General features: G+C 39.7%; 1 protein-coding gene across 1 annotated transcript in view; it reads left to right on the top strand.

Annotated features, from left to right (window-relative positions):
- Positions 1-11,788, top strand: part of LOC120849738 (sodium-coupled monocarboxylate transporter 2) — an 84,549-nt gene extending 72,761 nt beyond the window's left edge. The window contains exons 8-12 of the mRNA XM_040221943.3: positions 99-187; positions 2,028-2,137; positions 5,935-6,002; positions 8,878-8,964; positions 11,612-11,788. Coding sequence (XP_040077877.3) covers positions 99-187; positions 2,028-2,137; positions 5,935-6,002; positions 8,878-8,964; positions 11,612-11,788 — 531 coding nt within the window. The remainder of the gene's footprint in view (positions 1-98; positions 188-2,027; positions 2,138-5,934; positions 6,003-8,877; positions 8,965-11,611) is intronic.
- Positions 11,789-18,752: the final 6,964 nt, after the last annotated feature.

The following is an 18,752-nucleotide window of genomic DNA, read 5'->3' as shown; positions in this document are numbered from 1 at the left end:
CTGACATCCCGCTTTCAGGAATTTACATTATCTAAAGAACGTTTGTCTGAGGAAGTTTATGAATGATACTTAACAATGTGAGTTACGCTTTTTTACAGCTCCTTCCTTACTACATCAAGAGGCACTTGTCAGAATTTACAGGATTTTCAGGCCTTTTCCTGGCCGGAGCAGTCAGCGCGAGTACAAGGCACGTATATTAAGTTCAATTCTTGTAAATCTATTGGCGTTTTGAGTCACCAAGCAAGTTAAAATATGAGACGAGAAAAAGATTTTTTAACGAGAGACAACGAAAATTCCAAGTGACTTATCTTGTGTCAACTTCGGTCCCAGTAGAGACGCTTGGCCGGAGTGTTAGTTGAGCCAATAAATCTGTTCTATAGGGTGGTTCAAGTCACCAGGCTCGATCTAAAATGGACCGAAAAAATCGACGCCTGCAAGTAGCAATCTAAACTTTTCGTCAAAGGTGTATTTCACAGGTCGGTTTTTTATTCTAAAATTACAAAGCGTAGTTCTCTTTTAGTAAAAAAATAGGGCCAAGAAACTTACCAGGGCCTACGACGGGCGTCGACCCAGACGACCAAGTCCAGTAGCGGGTTGTGTTTGGCATTCGTATTGATAGATGGCGTCGGGAGCAGCGTCTGAAGATGCAGCCGACCAGCGAAAGAAAGCAGACGACACGCAGACGAAATCCGTTGGCAGCAAAAGCGCCGCCGCTATGCAGACGAGTTTGTTTACTTTAAGTTTTGCTTTTATTGTTGCATTTATTTTTTAACCCAAGGTACATTTCAAAAAAGATTATATTCATTTTAAAAAACCACGGTGGTCGCGAGCCGTCGCGATAAGGAGGTAGCGCCATCTATCAATACGAACGCCAAACACACTCCGCTACTGGACCCCTGTCGTCTGCGTTGCTGCCCGTGGTTGACCCTGGCAAGTTTCTTGGCCTTATTTTTTTACAGAAAGAGAGCTACGCTTTGTAATTTTACAAGAAAAAACCGACCTGTGAATTACACCTTTGACGAAAAGTTTAGATGGCTAAGTGCAGGCGTCGATTTTTACGGTCCATTTTAGATCGATCCTGGTGATTTGAACCACCCTATATATGAGTCACACGCACAGTCGCTTAGGCTAAACAGCTGAAAATTTTGTTTCTGTCAAAAATTAAACTTCCCTAAAATTGTTCCTTCGGTGTTTAACAAACGGCACGTAGAAACTAGACTGCCTGACATTTATTCAAACAACTTTTATTATGTACTACCAGCAACTATTAATAACGACCCATCATGATAACTCTTTTCTTAAGTCTTGCCTTACCCCATCTAGATATAAGAATCACATATTTAAAGGTTGTGAAATACATCGGGAGGCAAAATAATCGCAGAAGACACAATAGAGAGCATATTCCTTAACAAAAAGCTATCACCTGACGCTCTTTATTTATTATATTGGGGTACCAAAGGGACACAAAAAGGCTAAGGAACGATTAAAGGCTTACATGCATTCCTTTAAGGGACTCACGAATAAACATTCGAGTGCTAGGCTTACGTTATCGATGAATCATCTAAGTTTAAGCGTGCGAAAGTATATGACACATGACACTGAAGTGTAATTTTCTCATACTGTAAACGACTTATTTTTCGCGGGCTCAGTATTTCGCGATTTAGGTCAAAGCTGAAGTTTTGGAATTATTCGCGGGTTATAATTTTCGCAATTTGGTGGGATCTCAATATAGATTCCAATCTGTTTATATTTTCCCGGAATTGTTCGCGAAACCTATTTTTCGCGAATTGTAGGCGATTCGCGTACCCGCGAAAATTAAGTCTTTTACAGTATTTTGATTTTGATTTTGAATAAATCCTACCAATCATATTTTATGTACCTTGATGTGTTGATTCGAGACCATCAGTTGACATTCGCGTACTGATAATACTCTCCCTTTCAGTGCCTCAAACATCTTCATACGCTTTATTGTTGAGAGCCCTTACACAAATTGTATCTCAGTTCCTGACTGGTATTCGTCTTTACAGCACCATATCATCAATCATAAACTCCCAAGCTGTCGTTCTCTATATTGACGTGGTGTCGCAGTATTTCGTTCTGGCGGATGTTCAGGCTACACGAATCACAAAAGTATTAGGTATGAAACTTTTTCTTAAATTCAATGTACATATTCTATTCTGAAGCACGTGCTTAATGTCAATGTATCATAAATAAAAAAAAAATTTCTTGTAAGTTTAGTTTGTCGCACTTTCTGCAAATACTTTGTAATCGATGTATGGCCTGAGAGCATAAAATCCTATGGAGGAGAATATCAAACTGCCGTCCTTCTTACGTACGTGCGATCTGGTGTTCTTGTCAATTAACCTTTTTATGATATAATTAAAGTTTAACTCAACACCACAGCACACTATTACACAGATGTGAAAGCATTTATTTGTTCCTTTATATCCACGTGCGTTCATTGAAAGGGTTCACAAATAGGCGTGAATTATTCTTTATGGGATCACTGGAGCTCGTAGCATTAAAGTGGTAAGGGATTTCACTATTTTACTTCACCTGCCCGCCGACAAAGTGAACTTGACTTTTGATGGGCCACAAAATGAAAAAAAAATATTTGGCTTACGGGTGGCGCCATGTAAGACATGAATACATGGCTATAGCTGCTCGCGCTAGAAAATGCAGCGTCAACGCAGAGCGCTGCGTCGGCTTCTAGCGTTGGCTAAGCTCGAACGGAGTGTAAAATTTGACTAAAAGTGTACGAGGTGCAGTTTTGTGTATGAAATTTTTCTCGCACAAATGACTACGTTCGTGGCTATGATGACTTATTTAGGTGTAAAATATCCATGTTCTAACACGTCACGCGGATATGACTTTTTATTGCTCTAGGAATCGTCAGTATGTAGCATACTGATTATTTCTGGAGCAAAAAAAAAAGTCATAAGGTAGCAACAATGGAAAAAAGGACTCGCAAAATCTAAAAGCAAAACAAAAAAAGAAAAAACGAAGGGATCACTGCGTGTTGTAGTACGCTTTTTCAAACATGTTTCACGTGCGTGTTTCTAAAAAAAATTACGAATACACCTGAGCACTTCTGAGGAGTTGTGAATGCGATAGCGTTCTTGGCGCCGAGAGGGGCAGAAGCTGCCGCACCGCCTGCAGGAGGAGCGGCGTTGCGCCTAGCAGACGGAGTGGGAATTTCCCACTCCCTCTTCCCCCCTTCCCTTCATTCGGCCACGCCTCACGAGGCTGCCGCGCGGGCGCCACCCTCTCCTTTTTTACCGACGCACGGGCAGCAGCCCCAGAGGAGACGGCTTCTCTTTGGGGTGGGGTTCCTTGGAACTGTGCAAAGTGAGGGACGGAAATTCCCTGCCCCCCCCCCCCCCCCCCCCCTCTGAGCTTCTGGTCACGCTTGACACGTGACCCAAGAGGGGGGAAGGAGGGGTTGCCGAGCGCGCGCCGCCCTCTCTTTAGGTGCCTGTTTTTCGTGGTCACACACAACGCCAGGTACGCTCCATGGGCGTCGCATTAGTTTCCCGTTTTTTTGCGGTCACTGACAACAACGACTGCGCTCCAAGAAACAATTACTGCTTTCGCGTAATTAAAAAAATTGATAAGTCGTAATGCATGTCATAAATAACTGGGTCATTTAACGTAATTAAAGACTCCTTTAGACCACAGCGTGCAAATAGCATCAGAGGACTCGAGGGTGAGGAATAAAATTATAGGCATATTTCATGTTGGACTAAGTTACGCCGCACTAATTTTTAGAAAAATAAAGATCATCGCTACTGTGACGACTACTTAATAACGGAGGGTAGACTCCTCCGCCAACGTAAAGGCCTGGACTAGGTTCATTGTATACCCTCTAGTTGGTTCCTTAGACTGCATTTCAGAGGATATCTAAATATTTGCATATTTCAACTTTATCGTGTGGATTAAAAAAAAGGCTTGCACTGCAGATCCGCAATGCAGGTAAATTTACTGGTATGACATTAGTTTCCATTAATTAGGATCTGTAATCTACATTAAAGAAAATATATGTGGCGTTTGCACAAAATATAACGCATCGTTCTATTGTATATACATTTTTTAATTAAAAAAAAAAATAGAACAAAAATATTTACAGAATTTTAGGCATTCCATTCTCGCGGATTATTTTAATCACAGCACAACGGTTTGATCCATGTGCTGTGTAGTTTTACGCTACTCTAGGTGAATGTATTGTATTCATTTCCGCACATTTCCATAGCGGTTTTGTATTTCTAATAAAAGCAAATAAAACTAAACATACTTTTGCCATAATTATTCGGTATATTAGTATAAAATATGTAGTAGAATTCTTAGAATGTCTAGCGTAATACCAGATTAATCAGTGCGTGCGTGTTTTCATTTCGATTTATGCATTCCCTTGCTTTTTGCCCCTCGCGCATACTTAAAAAAATATTTCTAACTTATTTTGCTTATTAAAAGGCTAATTCAACTCTATGATCGCTTCCAAATCACAATAAAAGTTCCAAAATAAAGCCTGTTTCACGTTACGTCGACTCAATCGTTCCTTCAAAAAGTACTCAGCACAGTAAAAAATTATCAACGTTTGCAGTGATGAGGTCCTTAATTATTTTGGCACTTCTTTTGGTGTCACCATTTTTATACCTTCGTCTCGATTTACTTCAAAATGTTTAGTATGAACCAGCTCACTTGCACCCTGACTTTCTGTTCGTTAAAAGTTTGGTTTTACTTAAACTCGACTGCTCCGCATTGTCGGAAATTACGAGGCAGCCCCACTTCTTTTTTTAAAAGATGCAGCCACGTACATCCTTCTACCTGGTTCATAAAAACGCTGAATTAAGACGCGTTTGAAGGTTTTGGTTTTCCATCGGTGTGCATCTCAGCGCTACAAGCCTTACTCCCTTTGATAAAAGCGCAAAATTAAAGTGCGCCGGCTCCTCGCATGACGGTGGTGAACCGAATAATTAAATATTATTATTTAAAAGCCCGTCACTGTACCGTAACAGTTGTTTTTATCTGCGAGTGCCACACTTCCCTTGCTACGAGGGAGGCGACGCAGTAGTTGCACTTTTTGACCACGTAGAGCAAGACCAGTGGCGCAGATTGGGATGAAACCGAACCTTTGAACCACTCAAAAGATAACCTTTTTTTTTTTTCGTTTTTATTTTTTTTACAAACGTTATCAAATGGTTTCAACGCCGTAATTTAGATAAATCGGGCGGATTTAGTTGTTTTATACAATTCCCACAAAATGTCTGTTAAAGGCTATACCACTAAATTTACCACGTAACTGTTTATAATTCAGAAGTCGTTCTTAGTTTAAGTCTACTCAACAGTGCTTCAGCCCTTCTGTTCCGTGCGATGCGCACTTTTTTTTAACCATTTGGCCGGCGTTCAGAGAAATACCGTGTAATACGCGCGTAAGAAATTAAAAAAATCTGAAATATAGAGTCTGATTTTCGAACATTTAGGAATTCAGCATTTTGTTGATATATGATCTGCGGCCAATCTTCTCGGTCGTGTAACATGGACAAGTGCAAAAGCTCTCAGGGCCTCAAAAACAGTGTCCAAATGTTAAAAATATTCTTTTATTATAAGATTAATATGTCGGAGTTATAGAGTGTACAGCTGAAGGACGCGTAAATTTTTCATTTTATGAATATTGCTGTGTGCAATTATACATTAAGAAAACCGTGCTTCATAAACGTGGTTATTTTTTTTACTAAAACATAAATTGCCTAACTTCAGCGCGAATATCGTAATTTTTGTGGTTATCTTTTCTAACATCACGTTCTTCTCGTAGACGCCGGCCCTAAAATACTTTGTGATAAAACACACTTCTGATTTGCTAAACGATAATCTATATTTACTGTGCTTTTTATACTAACCCATGTTCAATTTCTCTCCCCCCGGATTTTCAAATAGCCTTTGTCATAGGCATCATAATGACCCTCTTCAGTATCGTCATACCTTACCTTGGCTCTGCGACCAGGGTGAGCACAAATGAAACCTTCCGTCTCATAAAAAACTGGAGTAACTCAAAAATATAATTTTCTTAACGTTCGGTCAGCCAGACAATTCTCTGCCTTGAAATTGCGTCGGCTGTGTCTAACTTATATAAAAAATTCTGCAGTGTGGTAGGAACTCTAACCCGAGCTTTCTAACGCCCACCGCGCAGTGACTGGATATCATTTGAAGTGATATGTAAAGTGCTGTACTCACATAACTGTTTCAAGTGGTCGGTGCACCGATTTTTTTATTTGGCCAAACAACTGCCGCAATGGTTTGATGTCAACCTATAAAATAAAGAAAAGCAGACAATTTGTTTTTGCGAGCCCTATTTTCTGTTAGAAATCATGAAACAAATCGAAGGTCAGTGCACCCCTCAAACCCCACCTTCATTCGATCAAGGGGCGCAATGGCGTCAACTGAGAGTGGCACGTTCGGTTCAATTCTCAGGGCCCCGAGTCCTCCCTAAGCGATAATCGACTTGTCAAAGTTCGATTTGGGTACGATAGAAAACCGTACACGCTTAGTAGCGAGATTTAGTAGGTCGTGCTGATACCTACGATATCCCCGATGACGATACCATGCAGGAGCAAAGGAGGCGGCGCAGCAAAGGGTATCGTTATCGGAGTCACGGGAGCGATCTACTAAAACTCTCTCATATCGATGAAGGTCGCGCCGAGTGATCGAGAAAACAAAAAAGGCTTCGTTACAGGACAGATGGGATGGTGAGGATAGCGACGGAGGGGAAGTGGTTATGTTGCCGTCCGATAGATGACACACCAAAAAGCCTGTGTACTCCTAATGACGCCATAGCCTAGTTTCGGTGAGCGCTAGAAGCGGGTGCAGATCGGGGGTAAATCATTCCTTTCTTTGCAATTATGCAATCACGTCGCCGTATTTCGGGGGAAGGTAGGGCTTTTCTTGTCTCGCTTGGGCGGATATATACATTATGAAAAAGGCAAGGAGCAAACACTTTCAATTTTAAAATCGTTTCACTACCTCTTTGAGAGAAAATGGGCTAATGGGGGGGTGTCAGCTGCCGAGGCCTGTTTTCCTGTACTATACAGCAGCGGAAGAAAACAATATGAAAAATTTTCTTTTTCAATAGAAATACACCCACTAACCAAAGAGTCACTGGCTACTACAAGGAACTAAGGAAATAAAAAAAAAAGACAATCATGGCACACAACAATTTGTGGGCACCTTATTCTACATATATATATATATATGTGTGTTAAAACAAATTATGCGATAATAAATGCATGTACGTTGTTGAATTGGAAGATCTATATTCGTTAATCAACTGAAATTTGGGCATCTCGATTAAGGTGAAATATAGTAAAGTGTCCTTTAAAGACAATAGTTCTTACGGGCTCTTGAGTAGGTTTAGTCAGGGAGAAAACCTTTATCTATATTATAATCTTAAAATGTTTATGGAACATGGAGGACATCATCTTATTTATCAGGGCAAGTAAGCTGCCAATTTTTTTTGTAAGACGTTGTTCTACCGCAAGAAACAAGTTAATAAAGCATGGTTCATAATAATATATATATATGAAATGTCAGTGGTTTATTGCGCAGCTCTCTTTGTTTAAAACAAACAACTGGTCGGATAGTTTGGTTCTGAATTTTCGCTTTTGTCAGTGCTAAACAACTGCATCGTGTAAGATCGTTTACGCGGTAAATCGAATGTATGAGGCTCATCAACATGGCAACGGGGAGGGTGGGTAACGAACACGGGAATCAATCCAGTTCTGCGAAGTGAACCAGTTTTGTTTTTGTTTTTTTAGAATGCCAACAGGCATTGCATGTGCATGTGTGTGGTCTCCATTATAAATGATGCGACCTGCATCTCGTTGTGTAGAGAACTCACACACCGTAAGCTACTGACTTGGGAGCCGCCAACTCGGCAACGCCCTCGTCGCTTGCATTTTTATTTTTGATCTCGCATACCAGTACATTTAATTCCTTCCAAAAGTGTACGTTTTTCTCGAATCTCCAAAGGGTATTTACAGCCTGGTTTAACTTACGATAGACCAAAAACTACGCTTGTGTGCCATCTTAGCCAATTCGATATTAACTTAATGTCACGTGGCATTCAAAATGTGCCCACCACGGCAACATGCAAGATAAACACCTAACTTGACCCATGTTTGGCGATTATAGGAGACTAACTTGGGCATAATAACGTTTTCCTCCGAAATATTAGTTTGTGCCAAAACAAGAAAGCGTTCCGTAAAAAAAAAAAAAAGAAGAAGAACTTATGTTTCAGTCGGTTCGACGCTCGCGCTCACAGAACACATTCACAAGCATTCGTGAGAAAATATTTTGTGTTCGTTTCTACATCCTTAAGTTTGCTTCTGCTTATTAGCGTTGTACATAAAAGCTTCCCGGCTCGCTGATTTCCTATTTTCGCCAAACCATCCCGTAGTTACTCACCTCACACATCAATCTATCTGCGAAATACACACCGATAGAGTGAATTTGTTCAGGATTCTGAAGAGCCAACATTGAAAACATATTTCTAAATGCTTTAAATGAAGGTGTACGCAGCTTAATTCGTAACAGTGCCTAATATACAGTTAAATTATTGAAGGCGATCCGTAAAACCCTCTTTTATTTAATGGTATTAACTAAAAGTAAAACATGAATAGACTATTGACATGTTGAAGTAAGATGTAAAGAATAAAAAAATGCAGTATCTCGAATAATGCGGCTATTATCTCTTTCAACTGCTCACCACCCCCGAAACTGTTATTAAACATAATTTTCCTAAAAAAACAATCCTAACAAACTTATGGGCAATAACATACCAACAACCTTTTATTGTTTCTAAAACAAAATTATTATCGCTTCTAGATTCTTCTCATGGTTAGCAGCGCCGTCTCTGGACCATTTGTTGGACTGTTTCTGTCGGCCTTGATGTTTCCCTGCGTCAACAGCAAGGTATTCATTTCACAGCATACTTGCATACGTGAGAATAAATCTCTGAAACAAACACACGAAAAAAAGTTAAGAGATGATAGTTACAGCAACGTGTAGTATATTACATATTGTCACGAATGGCAAATGATGTGGCTGCGAATAACTGAAGAAACTAAACGTTTGGTGGGGCGAACTTGTGCACAAAACAAAAATAAAGAAAGGCTGGCGTCGCAGGCGTCGATGTCGGAGATACAGCGGGATCGAATGCTTGGGAGAGACTGACTCCGCGGCTTGCCCGTTTTGTACACGCGTGGCCTTCTGGAACATTCGGCGTAGAAGGTTCGGTGCGCAGAACATTCTAACCTCGTATCAGCCCAAGACGGTTCTCGAATTTACCAGAACATTCTCATTATAGAGTACAAAAATGTGTAGCCACGGACAGGAATCGAACTCTGGCCTTCTGCGTGGAAGGCAAGCGCGTTAACCGTTAGGCCACGGCCGCGCTGCCTGCTTAGTAAGCTATGCGCGCGGCAATATTTCGATTAATCTAAGGTGGTTAAATGACGCTGAATGCACTCCCAGCGTGTTTGCGTACCAGAAGCCGCATCCTGACAGCCGCAGTGATTATATGAGATAGCGGAAATTTGTACGTCTCGAAACCGTCACTTCTACAAGCGTCCATGATCAGCTCTTCCAACGCAGTCGGAACTTTCAGTTCAGGAATCGGAGGATAGAAAGAAGAGGGATTGTCAATAACTATCTCCGGACCAGTGGCTTTTCTTTTCTTTTTTTTTAGTTGCTTAATTTAGTCTAGCTTTTGATTGCCGTTGTCTTCAAAATTGCAATCGTCGCATGGTCGATAAACCAATAATTAAAAAGTTAATTAACGAGATTGTTATAATTACTCACCAGACAATGACTGTTGTTCGCCCCTTGAATGCCCACCGAGCTCAAGGAAGATATAGTGAAAACGGCGTTGACGTAGCAGTATAGACGCCCTTTTTCTTATCTTTTTGTAGAGAAATATATTTTCTCATATTTTATTTTATTTTATTTTTATGCGCCGTCGCTTTGCCGATTTCAGCTTTCGCAGTTCGAAGGAACGCGCAGACGCTTGCTCGTCTGCTCACTGCAGCACGTTTTGTTGGCGTTGGAAGACTGATAAAACAGTAGTACAGTTTAGTAATACGTATACGGAGAGGGGGGGGGGGGGGGGGGAGGGCGAACGAAAGCAATATGTGTTTGCGTTAACGTTGCGTGTTCCACACTGTGCGTGCTCGTAACCTGAAATTAGCGGTCTTGTATTGTTTGATGGTGAACGCGCGCATGCACAACGTGGAGCACGAAACTCTAACGCAAACGCGCTGCGCTTGCGTCAGCTTCTATATATATAGCAAAACTCACTAGTAAGGTACAATCCCATAGCGGTCGCAGTACTCCCTACATTGGGACAGTGAAGAGTGTTGTTTGCATTCGGAAATGACATTTCGTGAGCAGTTCCGCCGTGCCCGCTGAGTGGGAGAACCGGAGGAGCGTCACAAGAGCGCTTCCCCTTTCCGCCGCGAGAGGGCGAGCAACGAGCTACAGACGCGTATATTTCAGGTTCATGGTAAACTGGAAGATTGGTCTCCTCTTATTACCAGGTGCTTCAAGGTACAGGTGATATTGATGCTGGCTCCAGCTAGCTTTCCAAGAGGCTCTCACAATATCTTGCATTAAATATCAACGCCGTTGTATTGGTAGAGAAACAGTGTAAAAAAGCTGAATATCTGTTAGCGGTAGTTTGTGTGCTGCTCTTCATTGCAGTCCCGGCTAGAATTAGGTCTTCTCAGTTGCATGTGTACTCACTGTTCGTCTAGACAGACGTTATTTGCAACAACCGGATATTAAAAGACAGATCAGTTATTAAAGTGATCTTATAAATTTAATTTAGACATTATTTGTGCAACATGACTCAACATTAGTCTGAGCAAACTATTGCTCCACGCTATACTACCTTCTAACACACTGAACTTTCAAAAACTTGGAGGATGCTCCCGTTCACGTCGCCTTCTCATTCGCTTCTCGTGGTCGGAGGCGCGCGTGCTCTCCGAGATCAGAAGACGCTATCGAAACTCCGAATCGTCCTGTCGCTGCTGTCGCCTCACTTCGGCTTCGCGAGAACGCATATCAACGTATAAATTGCCGGTTGTTCCCAAGCTGTGCAAGCGTGCCATGCGTGGCCTAGTGACTAGCGTGTCTGGTTGGCAACTTGAGGGTGAATCCTGCCTAAAATTCTTCTTTTTATTTCTTTAAAAAAAAATTCATTACATTATAAAGTGAAATCATCTGAGACATGGAGCCGCCGTTAATTTGCAATACAAGTCATGTTTTTAATCACTTTCATTCCACGCGCGACTAACGTTCCGTTGTGGGTTGTCAGAAATTCCCACGCGAGGTCATGCAGCTGTGGCGTCATGAACCTATGACCAATCAGGATTTTCCCATCACGCCACTGACGCTGGGTTTTCTGTGACACCAGCTCCTTAGCGCTATAAAGTTAAAACTCATCTAATTGTTGTTGTTGCTGCTTTTGAAAAATGTGATACATCCTTCACGTTTTACAGAAAGGCACATTTTTTTGCTTTCATAATGAGTTTGTAAAGGTTTAACGGCTCTCAAATTACAGGGAGCCGGTGTAGCCACACTCCTGACGACTACCTTCCAATTGTGGCATATGAGTGAAAAATTACGCCTTGGAGTTCGTCCACCTCGAATGCCGGTAACCATGGATTACTGTCCCGGAAATATTACAAGAGCAATGAATATTAGTAGCAATGCTTTCTTCCAGACACCAAGGACGTGAGTATTATGCTCTAAATTTTGCCTCAATCATTAAATGTTAGCATTATCGAATGATCTAACAGGGTGTTTCCGGGAACGCGGGCAAAATCTCACCTGCGAACACTACACATCACACACAAACACACACACACACAAAAGTTTATTCCGGAGTAATCTTTTGCAAAAGGCACATTAAAGAAAATTATTATCGTTCATTATAATTCGGTAATTAATTAATTTTGAGTAATTCATTTGTTAATTATTGATTTTAAAGACATGGCTTCAATTAGAATCCTGCTGGGCATCATCGGAAGCTCTCAAATTCACCAACATTAAAAGGGTATTAGGCGCGCGCAGTGATTTACGGCATTCGGAAGAAATTCTAAATTTGGACGCGTTTCTGGCTTTCGGCTTTTTATCGGAGTGCACCTCCGCGAGGGCAATCACGCCCCGTGTCTAAAATGCGCAACATGCGTGCGCCGCCATTCATTGCACGTAAAGGTGCCTGTTCACACTGCCATCGCATTCAATAAGGCAAACCTCATGTGGCGGTCCAGATGTTTCCTTATCTAGGCTCTTCTATTTGCGATGCGTGGCGGTTTACGTACAGTACATACGTTTCTCGTTTGGGCCACGGGGAACGGGGTTGCTCACGCGGAGATGTGCTACGACAAGACACCGAAACTCAGAAACGCGTCCAAATTTAGTATTTTCTTGAGATGCCATAAAAGGCTGCGCGTGCCTTATAGCATTGTAATGTTAATGTATTTAGTAGTTTCCCGTGACCCCCAGCAAGGTTTCAATTAAGGCCATACCTTTGAATTCAGTATATAGCAATTTAATTACTTAAAGGCATTTACCGAACTATTCTAAAAGCTAATCGTTCTCCTTCATGGGCCCTTTGACACGGACCACTATGACATCACCATTTTTTCTCTTCAATGCGTACTTTTCGCAGGAGCGATTTTGCCCGCGTTTCGAAACACCCTGTATGCAGGGTGTCCCTCGGAGTGCAGACCGAATTCTTTCTCCAATATGTACGTATCGTGCAGAAAAAAGGCTATTGTGTTGTTGGTCTCGGCTAAAGGACCTATTTGGGAAAAAAATGTTGCTTGGTATAATTACTTTCTTAGTTAATTTTATTTTCACTGCACTGTCACAAGGCTTCGCCAAAACTTAACGTTAAGATCAGCATCCGCTGATCTTAACGTTATTATCGTTATTAACCATGAAGGTTAATTCATGAAAAACACTTGATAAAATAGTTTTACATACTTACTCAAGGGTTTATGTAGAAATAGTAGTCTCGTGCCCTGTCATTAAAAAAGGGACCTTTTTCACATTTTCTAAATATTCAATGCAGTTCCAGTCATTATGAAACAAGTTTGGTTTCACTCGATCCGAGTGCCAAGCCCCTTGCCAAACGATCACTTTGTGTCTCACCTGAAATTATGCCTATATGTTATCGCACTAGCGAAAGGAACCATTGCAGGCTGGGGGCCAAGGCGACAAGTCAAATAGTTAGCGCCTCGTCATGCCCCTTTTCGTTCTTGGGTCTCACGTTTAAAATACTGTGCTCTCGACGCCCTTCCTGAACAATGTAGCTTAAAAGACGAGGACTTTAACACCTGATTTTTTTAATGAAAGCATTGTGTGGAGCTTACTAAGAAAACTCAGTGTTCAGGAAAGAATCCAGAACTTTTAATAATTATAACAATAATCCTTATTTTTCGGGTGCCCTAAAAACGGCCAAGCGGCCTTCTCTTAGGTACACCAAACGTACAATAGGAACCCTTAAGCAATAATCCTACTAATTAATATATATACAGGGTGTTTTTCCTTAAGGTTAACATAACTTTTTTTCAAAAACCATGAAAGCTAGATTAATGCGGTCTGCGGAGGTGAGTTATACGGCCAGGGGGACATAATATAGGACGCCAGTCGTAACGATCTGTCGTCTAATTAGTTAAAATTCGTTAATGAACTTTTTAATTAATGCAAATAGACATATAGTTTCAATTAGAAACTTGCTGGGCGTCATCGAAAACCCCTAAATCAGTCATTTTCAGAAAGACTTTCAGAGCGTGAGAAGCGTAGTAGTGCACTAAAGTTAGCACTCATGAAGCACGTACAAAGCTAGCGGTTGCGATAAGGCGCCCGTGCAATGTTTCCGTCTCTTATCTAGCCCCAGCCTTGTACCTGCTCCACGAGCGGTAACTTTAGTGTACAACTACGCTTCTCACGCGTTCAAAGTCTTTCTGAAAATGACTGATTTAGGGGTTTTCGACGACGCTGAGCAAGTTTATAATTGGAACTATATCTCTATTTTCAATAATTAAAAAGTTAACGAATTTTCACTAATTAGCCGACTGATCGTTACGATTAGCCCCCTATACTATGTCCCTCTTGCCGTATAACTCACCTGTGCAGACCGCGTTAACCTAGCTTTCATGTTTTTTTTTTTTTAATTCTGTTAAGCTTAAAAAAACACGCTGTATATATTTAGAGAGAGAGAATAAAGAGCCACTTCAAAAACTTAACTCCTTTACTTAGACGTTTCGACCCTAGACGGGTAACGTCTAAGTAAGGGAGTTAAGGTTTAGAAGTGGCTCTTTATTCTATACAAACTCTCGGCAGCCAAGACCCGGACTTCGCAATATTATATATATATATATATATATATATATATATATATATATATATATATATATATATATATATATATATATATATGTATATATATATATATATGCATATACACTGCCGCAAAACGCCGTAGCGTTTCGATAAACTAAAATATATGTTTTGTATATGTAATTACTATCCTTATACTTGCAAGTAGAACTTGGGTATTGAAAGAAGTAAATAATGTCTTACATCCACTACGCAGGGTGCTTCACCAACGACTGATAATACCTCTAAAATATTCTCAATTCTAAAGTTGTTTTTATTTGTGAAGCATTTTCAAATCATTTTAACAGTCGTAAAAGAGATAACCGTCGCGCGGTATTCATTACCTTGCGGGCATACTGCTCCGAAAACGTGGATTTGATGTCCTGATGTCATAACTGATTATATAATACAATAAATATTTTTAGGTGTGACGTGACCAAATTTAGGGTTCAAAGTGCTCAGCTTGTCTAGCAAATAAACCTCTGCAAATTGACACTAGTATTTATTATTGTAGACAGTATACATACATGATAAAGCAGCTATTCACTTTCGCTTGCTTATTTGACAAATTCTCAGATTGTGCTCAATACCAGCCCCTTGTGTGTTAAGCTAGATGAATTATGAAACGAATTCATATAGTTTATTAAATAAGCTCAATGAATAATACAACGCATGACTCATGTTCGAACATAAACCATGAAGTCTTCAACTCTGCTTGAGCACGACTATTAAAATATATATCTTAAGTTACGGTCATTCGTAATTAAATTAGACGCATGTGCCTCCTAATTGTCATCTTGAAATATTTATCCAAGACAATATCATTCGCAGATTTATTCTTTTGTTAGTATAATTTAGCTGCTGGTCCATCAAAGGTATTAGCTTCCTTTTCTAGATAAAAAGAACTCATAGTTTTAGACATTGCATGCCAAAAATGTATATATATCACGCAGGCTTGATGGCGTTTTTATTCTCTCACGGCTGTCATCCTACTGGAGCAATTCCATAAGCGCTCTTCTCACCATCCTGCTCGCCCTCGTGATTAGCGCTCTGACAGGTAAGATATTTTTCCTTGTTTTACATTGCTGAAAGCTAAGATTTGCACTAGACACTCGCGCAGTCACAAGCGAAAAAAAAAACCAAAACAACAAACGCCAGTGCATTTAGAAGCAATCTGCAAATATAAGAATAAACTCAGTAATATAAATATGTGTATTTCATATTAAAAGTATTTTGCAGCAAAACGTGATATCGGAAACATTTCTTTAAGATTTTTTGTCTGTGTAGAATAACTTGCTCCGACAATGTATTCTGCATAGCCAAACCACGAACATTGTTTTCTCCGGAAATTCATCAAAGCAAAAAGCCCATATTTGCATGTTGAATATCTTTTCTAATACAAACCACGCGGAAACATTTAACTAACTCATGAAATTAGAGGTTCCAGGTCACAAACAAAATTTGTAGTCTCAGCTAATACAAAGTATCCAACAAACTACTTTAAAATCTATAATTGAAATTTGCAAAATAGTGAGAAACATGTTTCAATCATAGCAGCACATATTATCAGATATATCTAACAAACTTATCCCATCTTCAGAAGCATCTGAAACTCAAAATATGGTACTTTTTAGTTCTGAAATACGTGGTCTACAACGTGATGTTTTGCCCCCGAGTCATGTCTAAGCTGTGTATAACGAATTCAAACAGGAAGAATCAGCATGCAGTAACGTCACGTGGACGACTCTATCACGCGGCTATTTTACTCCCCGAATTAATGTTATAATTTGTTCTCTAAATTAACGTGTTGCTGTATATTATCGATGTTACGTTGAACTAATTTTATTATTTGTGATAATTGCGAATGGTTTAAGGAGCATAATATTACTATTAGAACATTCCAAGTGGGATTTCGCTCGAGCACATATTTGTGGAAGAAAAAGATTCCGCCTTGAGAAACTGGTTCTCGGCCAGTAGTTAGCGCTGGCCTAAAAGCTGTGAAAAGTTAAAAACAAATATTGATAGTCGCAGTGCTGTAGGCTATGTTCTTCCTTAAATATACGTATTCATAAACACGTTACCTAAGTCCTTTTAGCTGCTCATTTCCGGTTTGTCATAAAACATTTTATTAATTTTGGCCTAGGGAGACCATATATGAATTAGTCAATATTGCTGATTGTAATGGTGTCCGAAATTACTTTTATGAACTTACTTAAAAATTTATATAAATGTTTATATTATTAAGCATCTAATATATATACATATATATATATATATATATATATATATATATATATATCACTTTTTTATAAAATCAATAGCGTCTTCATACTCATTTATTTTAAATATATAATAAATTTTTTTTTTCTAATCCTTTTACATGCTCTATTAAAAATGTTTGAACTTTAATTTTATGAATACATATAATTCTCAGTTGCGCATTGAACATTAAGAGGTGGAACATTATTAGATCTATTTTATATCAAATTAGGTGGACCCAGAGCATACAAGAAACGACTACATTTGACAAGTGATGTTTGCGTGCGCTTGTGGAGAAAGCTAAAGCTCCTTCCCAAAGAAGATGAGCTTAAAGTAAGTCTATCGGTACTTTATAATCCAATTCTTAAGCAACCTCGGGATGGGAGTGTAAACACCTCGATGTAATTTCGCTCATTACGTTTAGTTATCTTCACTTCTTACGTTATAGACGTTATCATCACACCAATGCAAAATCGAAGTGTGTGGAAAAGAATAGGATTCATAAAGCGACGTGGAGGGGCTTAGAGCGATAAACTATGTCCCATCCCGTTCATCAGGATAAAGTGACTCCCACTTGGCTGCCGCCACGCTGTACAATTTCGACCACGAGACACGTAACCGTATCAAATCCTAAGGCTTTTACGCACAATTGAACCAAGATTTGTATTGCCATCGCTGCAAAAAGCATGACAGACTATTAAAACATTTTTTTTCGCCCCAGAGATAAGTGTCTAGCTTTGATATTAACCCAAGATATAGCACGGCGGCTGCCGGCATATAGAGGAGGCAATGCGAAGCTTCCCAAGTTTTGTCATAGAAGCGCATTTTGGATTTTAAACAAACAAAACATGACTTATCTTGTCGGTACTGTTATTGAGATCAAAATTCAACTATTTGAGCGCTGTACTTTGTTAAAATCTAGACATGAAACTATAAGGTCACGTGTGTAGTGGTCAGAAATGTACGACATGGCGGCCACCATTTGGGGTAACTTTCAGCTGGCAGTGTATCGCTCTAAAGCCCTCTACCTCGTTCGTTCATCAATTAAACTTTATAGCAGTAGGAGTCTGATTGATGAATACCTCAATTCAGCGTTTAATATCTCTATGCACTCTAAGACTGCAAAAATATGAGGTGTACAATGTAAAAAGTAACTGCTTTAGTTGCTCTCATAAAAAAACAATGCTTGAACTCACGATATCTCCACTGTAATGCATTTTTGTACTAAATCGCGTTTCCGCGACGACATCGTTTGCATCAGCCACCGTGTATGCCAGCTCGAATTAACTCGTAAAAATTGTCTGACTTGCATCTCTTTACTCCTCAAAAGTTTTCACATGAATGTAAAGTGGAATATATCGTTTATTATAATTTTAACTACATCTATAGCATAGTTTGATGACGAGCAGGAAATGTTTATTTGGAATATTCTAGCTAAGGCGAATACCTAAAAAAAGCACAAGACTAAAGCTTAGCTAATACTTTTTTTTTTTTAAATTACGTTACACTATCTGACGTCTGCCGAGGCCTTTAAGAATATCCTAAAGGAACCATTTCTATATTTTAAGCTTCTTTTTCATCTATCCTCATGAGTTCAGCAACCGCCTCGTTTATGTAATCATGGGACTACAGTCAAGCTCTGTAAAATATTATAAGCGCTTGGGAATAAGAGATTTCCAACTAAGTTGTCTCTATTTTGTAATTTTGTCGATAATCCATTTTGAGACCGAGCTAATATGCCACAATGTAGAACGCTTCATGATACATTTATTTGTGTATATGTTTTTTTAAAGAAAGATTGTAAATAGAATCTAAAATGCCACGTGACATTTTCCATGCAGTCGTGAATCTCGCAAATGACAAGTTTCTAAAGCGCACAAAAACAATCGTTTATGCGCAAGTGGTGCATCAAACAGTGGGATAGCCTCTGATGCCAACGAAGCTTACACACCGTGCCAGAAATGTTACGCTCATTTTTGAACCGAAAAGAAAGCTCTAAAATAGTAAGGCTGAATTCAGTAGTGGTCATACCACAGGATAAGTAATCATGAGGC

Source organism: Ixodes scapularis, unplaced genomic scaffold (assembly GCF_016920785.2).
Source record: "Ixodes scapularis isolate PalLabHiFi unplaced genomic scaffold, ASM1692078v2 PGA_scaffold3__209_contigs__length_174095766, whole genome shotgun sequence".
NCBI classification, from domain to species: domain Eukaryota; kingdom Metazoa; phylum Arthropoda; class Arachnida; order Ixodida; family Ixodidae; genus Ixodes; species Ixodes scapularis.
The sequence above is the reverse complement of the archived record's forward strand: the minus strand, read 5'-3'. Positions and strand labels throughout refer to the sequence as shown.